Source organism: Colobus angolensis, unplaced genomic scaffold, assembly GCF_000951035.1.
Source record: "Colobus angolensis palliatus isolate OR3802 unplaced genomic scaffold, Cang.pa_1.0 Scaffold32, whole genome shotgun sequence".
In the NCBI taxonomy this organism is placed as follows: domain Eukaryota; kingdom Metazoa; phylum Chordata; class Mammalia; order Primates; family Cercopithecidae; genus Colobus; species Colobus angolensis.
Genome location: NW_012116488.1, coordinates 12,135,577 through 12,144,100, shown reverse-complemented (window position 1 = coordinate 12,144,100; position 8,524 = coordinate 12,135,577). Strand labels below are relative to the sequence as shown.

General features: G+C 55.7%; 1 protein-coding gene across 6 annotated transcripts in view; it reads left to right on the top strand.

Annotated features, from left to right (window-relative positions):
• The window catches only part of FAM181A (family with sequence similarity 181, member A), an 11,258-nt gene extending 3,730 nt beyond the window's left edge, over nt 1–7,528 (top strand). The window contains exons 2-3 of one of the 6 annotated variants that reach the window (XM_011951555.1): nt 2,952–3,263; nt 6,139–7,528. In XM_011951555.1, the coding sequence (XP_011806945.1) occupies nt 3,204–3,263; nt 6,139–7,101 (1,023 nt within the window). In that variant the 5' untranslated portion in view covers nt 2,952–3,203 and the 3' untranslated portion in view covers nt 7,102–7,528. Of the gene's footprint in view, nt 1–2,951; nt 3,275–5,202; nt 5,576–6,138 lie in introns of those variants that run through there. The other 5 variants (XM_011951561.1, XM_011951556.1, XM_011951560.1 and 2 more) reach the window with 5 other exon arrangements.
• Nucleotides 7,529–8,524: the final 996 nt, after the last annotated feature.

Below are 8,524 nucleotides of genomic sequence, written 5' to 3'. Positions count from 1 at the left end.
CACCTCGCCCGGCTAGTTTTTTGTAGTTTTTAGTAGAGACGGGGTTTCACCGTGTTAGCCAGGATGGTCTCCATCTCCTGACCTCGTGATCCGCCAGTCTCGGCCTCCCAAAGTGCTGGGATTACAGGCTTGAGCCACCGCGCCCGGCCTCAAATGCATTTTAACCCGCAAGGTGACACGCTAGGCTGCCGACTGGAGAACTTGGACAGTCAGGTTAACTCCTCTGGGGACCAGGTAGTAGTTTCTTTAGGGACTCCTCTCATTTGATGACCATGCTAAGATCATAAGAGAAGCTTTTTTAGGCCGGGCGTGGTGGCTGACAGCTGTAATCCCAGCACTTTGGGAGGCTGAGGCAGCTGGATCACCTGAGATCAGGAGTTTGAGACCAGCCTGGCCAACATGGGGAAACCCCGTCTCTACTAAAAATACAAAAATTATCCAGGGGTGGTGGCATGCATCTGCAATGCCAGCTACTCAGGGGGCTGAGGCAGGAGAATCACTTGAACCCAGGAGGCAGAGGTTGCAGTGAGCCGAGATCGCGTCACTGCACTACAGCCTGGGTGACAGAGCGAGACTCCATCTCAAAAAATAAATGAATTAAAAGGTAAACTTTAAAAAAAATTGACATCTCAACTGCTTCTCTCTATAAACCGAGATTTTGTAAATGTTCTGCAACCAAAACAAAGTATGGCTGATGTGAGACCATAATCCATATCTCCTGATTTCAAAGTTTTATGTCATCAGAACAGACTCCTTGTTCTAATGCATTGTTTGTAAATAAGTAGAAGGTATGCATTTGAGCATGTAAAATAAATTTGTACTCATAGCCCATGGCTGTCATGGTTTTACACATTGAATCTCTACATTTTTTTTTTTTTTTGAGATGGAGTCTCCCTCTGTCCCCCAGGCTGGAGTGCAATGGCACAATCTCAGCTCACTGCAACCTCTGCCTCCCAGGTTCAAGCAATTCTCCTGCCTCAGCCTCCTGAGTAGCTGGAATTACAGGTGCCCGCCACCACTCCCAGCTAATTTTTGTATTTTTAGTAGAGATGAGGTTTCACCATGTTGGCCAGGCTGGTCTCGAACTCCTGACCTCAGGTGATCAGCCCACCTTGGCCTCTCAAAGTGCTGGGATTATAGGCCTGAGCCACTGTGCCTGGCTGAATCTCCACATATTTTTAAGTGGGCATCTCTGCTTCAAAGCAATTTGAAAACCCACTGCCCCAGATGAGTTCCTTGGCTCCCTCGGGCTTGGCCTGTGTATGCCCTGCCAGGTGCCTCTTCTCACTTGCAGCTCCAGTCTACACAGGTGCTGGCTGAATCCTAGAAGTAGATGATGTGTGTTGACATCAGAGGTTGTGGAGGAGTGGCTCCCAGGATACTGCTGGGGAGTTGTTCTGCTTCACTGATGAGTGGGCGGGAGATAGCTGTTTACTTATCAAGATAAAGCAGGGAATGCCACCTCCACACCCTCTGTTCCCCACACACAATAGGTGTTGAATGGAGTTGATGCAAAGCTGGGAGTCCCTGCAGCAGGGTCAGCACAGTGGATTGTCGGAAAACCAAGGCAGCAACAACTGGTTGAAAAGGGGCCGTCAGCGGCCCAGCTTATCCGAGTTCACGGCAGTTGAAGCCAGCACAGCTCATGTGCCTTTAACAGAGCTTTACAGAACCCAGGCTCTGGTGCTGGGCGATGCAGTCGGGAAGAAGCGCTTCCAGCTTCATGCGCCATAGTCCTGTAGGATCACAGACAATTCGTTGTCACGTAAGCTATAGCAACCACAAGCATCCTTCACTCAGGCCTGCTGTGTGCTGAGTCCATTCGAGTCACAGGAGGTACAGAGAGAAACCTGTGGATGACCTCCCTTCCCTCCTGGAGCTCACCTGGGTGGGCTCAGCTCACCTGGGTGGGGCAAACAATAAACAGACAAAATTAAAAAACAAACAAACAAACAAACAGGAAGCAGCTGTTTACGGTCCACAGGAAAAATCCCGCTCAGTGGAATGGGCAACGTATTTAATTCATAACACATTTACTAAGAAGCTACTCTGTGCCAGGCTCTAGTAGGAGTCAGATTACAAAGGGTCTTCTGCGTTTAGCTAAGGAGGTTAGACTTCATCTTTGACTCTAGGGACACAGGGATGTGAGAGGGCATTATTAACAATGCTAGGAGTTGGCCGGAGGCATCCTGGAGGACGGGATGTTTGAGCTGGGCCTTGAAGAATGGCTGAGAGGACAGGGTTGGCTGAGTTGGGCCCAAGAATCAGGTTTGAGGCTTCTGTGTGTCCCCAACTGTAAATGGGAAAAATAATCCCCTCTGCCCAGACACAGGACAATAATGAGAGAACACTGGGAGAGTCTTCAGACTCGTGTGATTACTGCTGTCTTTCCACCTGCCTATATGGCCAATCACAAAAACACAGAGGAGCCTTCCCTTGTGTGGGTCACAGGCACCGAGAGGCCTGGCCTCAAGCCATAGCTGCCTCCACTCTCTGCTCCTCACTTCCCAAAGCCGCAGCTCCCGTATTCCTGAGTCAGGAAGGTCCAGCGTTGGGCTAGAAGAGTGGAACCCAGGATGCATGGAGAAAATCTGGTCTTGGCCAGCAGCGTTTAGGCAGTGTCTGGTGCTCATGGGAGCTCCAGGAGGCAGTGTGGCCAGGCAGATCCACCTCAGCCTTTGGACACAGACAGGTCTGGCTTCAAGTTCAAGCTCTGTTGGTTAACAGCTGTGAGGCCTTGGGAAAGTAACTCAACCTCACTTCACTTGTCAGGGCAACCGAAACACTATCCTCACGGAGCTGCCCCGAGGGTCAGGTGAGGTCTTCATGTGGTTCTCGAATATGGCTCTTGGCACATGCTGAGTGTCCGCAAAGAATCCATTTTCTTCCACTTTTCTCTCCCCTTCCTTTCTCTCTTCCCTCTTTTCTTCCTTCTGTCTTTCCTCAAAAAGTGTTTGGTGGAAAAACAGCCCACATTAAGAGCTTTGGAAAGACTTTCACAAGACACCGACTCACCTCCCATGGAGTCCACGGGCCTGGTGGGGACTCACTACTCGCTAAGCAATGAGAGACATCTTCATGATCTGGCAGTGCAGAGTGGGCCGGCAGGGCTGCAGGTGCCGTGGAAGCTGGGAGCTGAGCTGAGTGGCTTTAAAATGTCTTGACGCCCTTAGAAGAGAAAAGATCTTCTGGAGAGAGGAATAATGCAGCCTACAGAAAGCACAGAAGGCCCGGGGAGAAAAAGGCAGGGCACAGCAAAGCAGGCAGTTATGTGGTCAGGTGCTGGCTGCCACAGAGGTTCGAACTCTCTTGGCTGTGCACACCGGCTTCATGCAGTAGGCAGTAGGCAGCGGGCCCTGGTGGCCACAGGCCCTCGGGGCGCTCTCTTCCGCCACGTGTGCCAGGTGTTTTGGAGCAGAAAGGATATTTCCTGCCAGTACCAGTCAGGGTGGGCTGGGAGTTACTGCAGAAACACATAGCCCTCAAATCTCTGGCACTTAAAATGATGATGGTTTGGCTGTCACCCGTGCAAAGGTTGCCACAGGCAGGAGCAACTCTCCAGGGCACGTAGTGGCCGACAATCTAGGATGCATCAGTCCAGCGGCGCTTCCGTCTCAGTCCACACTTCCCCGACCCCGCAGCAGGGTAGGAGCATGGAGAATACAGTGCTGGCTTTCAAGGCCTAAATTGAGTTACAGCTTGTCAGCATGGGCCATCTCCTGCAAACCCTTGATTTTGCCTGTAGAGACCCTCAGGCTGGGGGTAGGGGAGATGGCTTGGAGGCAGACCACAGCAGCTGTCTATTGGCCAGTGGGAAGGAGTTGGGGCCATCCTTCCTGGATGGAGGCCCTGGCCCTGCCCTGCCAATGCCCCCAGCCTGGGTAGGGAGACTCCAGAGAGGAGTCCTGCAACTTAAGATGCCAAATCTTAGGTTGCAGTACAGAGGCGTGGGTTGGTGCATAGACCATCAGCCATCTGGCTGATGAGGGAGACAGGAGGAGAAGGCAGCAGAAGCGGAAGAGGAAAGGAAGGGAAAGGAGAGGAGGAGGGAAGAGGAGGCTGAGCCTGGACAGAAAAACGATGAGGCTTGAAAGGGGCCCGTGAGTTGGGCTGGCATGGAGGCACGACCATTAGCATTTCCCAGGCAGCCGCCCTCGCCTTCAGCCTCACCTTCCCTCTGGCCAGTTGGTGGGCAGGGCCAACGCCGGCTCTGGGCTCCCTTGCTTGCTCAGAGCGGCCCTGCTTGCAGCCCTGCTGGCGTTGGCACGGTGACAGTAGCCAAGTGTGCAAACTTGTGCCATTGTCCGCAGGCCAGGGGGAGCCATGGAAACTGGCTAATATGACACAGGAAAATGTTTGCTGATGGCAATTCTATGGGCTTTGTCCACCTCTTTCTCCATCATGACGACTCGATTTAAGTCCCTAACTGTTTGACTACAAATGCAAGGGGACCGTGCAACGCCAACCTTTTGTCCGGCTGCGCTGAATGGGCAATTCAGGCTTTGTGCAGCTCAATTGAGGAAGCAAACATAAAGACAAGATTCCTGAGAGCTCCAGCTCCCTTCCCATGGATATCCCAGCACCTCGTTAGAGAGTCCTTCCTCGGCCACCTTTTCCGACAGGCATCAGCGCACCTCCTGACCTCGAAGGCCCTCCATCCCCTATCCCTGGGGATCCTGGCAGGGAGGGTGGTGGGGGTAGCAGGGGGAGAGAGAGAGAGAGAGAGAGAGAGAGAGAAAGAGAGACAGAGACGGAGAGACAGAGAGACAGGAGAAGAGAGAGTGAGAGAGAGAGAGAGAGCCACTCAACACTCAAGGACAGCGGGAAAAGCAGCCCACCCCAGCTTACCCCGTCCGATTGTCTGTCCGCACTGGAGCATGGCAGCTGTAGGCCTGGAGTCTTTGGGGGAGGTTTGCAAGCCTGTCTCTACTAGGCCCAGCCCCTTCTCGATCCTGGACATTTTAAACACACACACACACACACACACACACACACACACACACACACACACACTATCCCCTTGAGAAACCAGGGAACCGAGGTCAAGGGGAGGAGGAGCGTGGAGGCCCAGGAGAGTGGGGCTGAAGGGTAGAAATTTACCGGGAAATGATTGCATTTGGGAGCTGTCTTTTTTGTGATGGTCCCCATGGTGACAATTTGTGACGGCAAAGAATGTGGGAACGGGGCGCCGCCGCCTGATTGGGATGCTTTGTATCTGGAGAGGCGCTCCTGATTGGCCTGAGGGGCCCCCCAGCTCCGGGGAGTTGCCCTCCATTCAGCCCACTCAAGGGTTGCACAACTGCTTCCAGCCGGACGGAGCTCAGCCGGCTGCGCCGGGGCCTGTCCCAGGTCTGCAGTGGGGAACCTGCCGGGCCACGCTGGCTGGGTCCTGGCCGCACCTTCGGTCAGTGTGGAGGCCCGGTGGCTCTGGCCCGACGGGGTGGCGGGTGTGGAGCAGGCTGGGGCCTGGGGGAGGGGCGAGGTGCCGTGGGTGGCGGCCGAGGAGGCATGAAATTGCTGCAGATGCTTCTTCGGGGGAGTCCCTGCTGCCCACAGCCTGAGATCAGCCTGCAAGGCAGGTCTCGATTAAGTGCCAGACAGGGGTCCTGCCTGGTCCTGCGTGAGAGCTGGGGGTGGAGCGTGGGGACTGAGGAGGGGGGCTGGTGCTCCTCATGCCGGGGGCGGGAGTGGTGGGAGGGGGAGGCTACCACCAGGGAGGAAGGGGGCTTGGCCTTGCTTTAAAGTGGAGCAGTTGCCTCAGCTCAGAGAATAAACACCTCGCTGGCAAGCTGGCAGCGTGGTGTGTGGGAGACGGGGCAGGCTGGGAGTGTGTGCCAGCCCCAGCAATGCCACCTGTAGCTGGGTCACCTTGGGCAAGTTGTTTGACCTTTCTGAGCCTTGGCTGCAAGAAGAGGGCACCAGACCCAAGCAGGCTGGGTGAGCTTTGCTGGCGCCTGCTGCATCCCAGGTGTGCAGGAAGTGCTCAGCCACTTGCACTCACATCCCTCTACCCAGGACTCTGTTTAAGGCTGAGGGGTGCTGGGGTGGGGACACCGTTTGCAGACAGGTGCTGTGGTCTTTTGGCAGGGTTGGGTGTGGTTGCTCGGAGAGACTCCAATGGACTGTTTTGTCCCCCAGGTCAGCTTGCCCTTCCTTGGAGCTGCCGGCCACCAGCAGAGCCCACCCTCTTCATGGAAAGCCTCGTGCAGTGGCCCCCTGGTGATGGCATCCGACAGTGATGTGAAGATGCTGCTGAACTTCGTGAACCTGGCGTCCAGCGACATCAAGGCAGCCCTGGACAAGTCCGCGCCCTGCCGCCGCTCCGTGGACCATCGCAAGTACCTGCAGAAGCAGCTCAAGCGCTTCTCCCAGAAGTATTCCCGGCTCCCGCGGGGACTTCCGGGCAGAGCCACTGAGCCCTACCTGAAAAGGGGGTCTGAGGACCGGCCCGGGAGGCTGCTTCTCGATTTGGGCCCTGATTCCAGCCCCGGCGGGGGTGGGGGCTGCAAGGAGAAGGCGCTGAGGAACCCCTACAGGGAGGAATGTCTTGCTAAGGAGCAGCTCCCACAGGGGCAGCATCCAGAAGCTGCCCAGCCTGGCCAGGTGCCCATGAGGAAAAGACAGCTGCCTGCTTCCTTCTGGGAAGAGCCGAGGCCCACCCACAGCTACCATGTGGGGCTGGAGGGGGGACTGGGCCCCAGGGAGGGACCTCCCTACGAGGGTAAGAAAAATTGCAAGGGCTTGGAGCCCCTGGGGCCTGAGATTGTCCCAGTGCCCATGTCTCCGAGGGCCCTGGCTGAAAAGGAGCCACTCAAGATGCCTGGGGTCTCCCTAGTGGGCCGTGTCAATGCCTGGAGTTGCTGCCCCTTCCAGTACCATGGACAGCCCATCTACCCGGGCCCTCTGGGGGCCCTGCCTCAGAGTCCTGTCCCCAGCCTGGGCCTGTGGAAGAAGAGTCCAGCCTTTCCCGGGGAGCTGGTGCACCTCTGCAAGGATGCGGACGGCCTGGGGCAGAAGGTGTGCAGGCCGGTGGTGCTGAAACCCATTCCAACCAAGCCAGCCGTGCCCCCACCCATCTTCAATGTCTTTGGCTACCTCTAGCCGGGCCGAGAGGGCCTCAGCCCCCACCTCTGGCCTGCAGGAGTGTCAGGGTCCCCGAGGTGCTCTCCTGTGAGGAGGTGGCTGGGCCACAGTGTGGCCTCTTCCATTTGTGTGCTTATGGGAGTGGAGGGCAGGATTGGGGCGGGGCTCCTCAAGCAGTCACCCTGCAGTCTTGCAGCCTGGGAAGCTGGGGGGCTGGTTGGCCCCTCCCCAAGCAGGCCAGGGCCTAGCAGCTTGTCCCGCTGTCCCTGGGCAGACCATAGGTGCTAGGATGTTGCCCTGGCTTGCAGACACCCCGGAAGCCAGAGTGACACATTTGTCCACCTGCCACCCACTCTGCAAGCCAATCTCAGTTGTTGTTCTTCTTGTTCTTTGTAAATATTGAGAAAGTTAAAAGAATAAAAACATTTCTTTTGGAGTTTCCATATCTTGGGTATCATGAAGCTGAATGAGCCCCAGGCTGAGGGCTGCTGGCAGAGCTGGCTGGTTTCAGTGAGGCCAGGAGTGGTTGAAACCTCTGAGATAGCTGGGAATGTGCGCTGGGGGCCAAGAGCTTGGTTCGACGGAAGGAAGGTGAGGAGGGGAGGAGAGGAGCCACTAGGGAAAGACATGCTGGCATGGACCCCCCAGGGCGTCCAACGTGCTCCGGAGAATAGGCGCTGGAACCAGGGGAGGTGGGGCTGCAGTCCAGCGCCGCCCTGTGCTGTGGGGCTGGACACTTCCTCTGGGGGTCTCCTTGCCCCACCTGCAGGACAATGAGAGGAGAATGAGTCTCTCTGCAGTGCCTTCTGCTCTGTGCACAGCCTCAGGGCAGCCTCTGTGCCAAGGTGATTGTGCCCAACTCTGGTCAGAGGGAAAATCAGGCCAAACAGGAGTTTGGTCCCTTGTGGACAGAACAGGTGGTTTGACCAAGTTGTTTCTCCAAATCATGGTCTTGGAGTCTATGTCCACAGGCAAAATAAACCAATTTTAAAAATAATAGCGAATTCCCCTAAACCTCGTTCTCTCTGGCACATACAAAAGGATCCTCTCTAGCTAATTCAGATTCCGGGTTACCTGCCGACGGGTCTCTCCCTGGGCCTGTTACATACCAGGTGCCCCATCAATGGAATGCTGAGGCCTTTTGCCTGTGACAGTGCAGAGGGGAGTACCGGTAGCAGGAAGTGGCCCTGGATTTTGCTGTTAGTGTCCTACTAGCAAAGCCACCTGAGAGGCCTCCCCCTGCACACAGGCCCAGGTTTTCTCTGCTGCTGTGGACATGGCTCCATGGCTGAGAGAGGGTGGGCCTGCTGGCCTGACGAGCTGCTTATTTGATCAGAACACAGTTTTCACAACTAAAAAGGGTGTGTCGGGCCAGTCCTGGCTGGGGAATATGGTGTTCTCATCAGCAGCGTGATGTTGGACAAGTTAATCCTCACTCTAT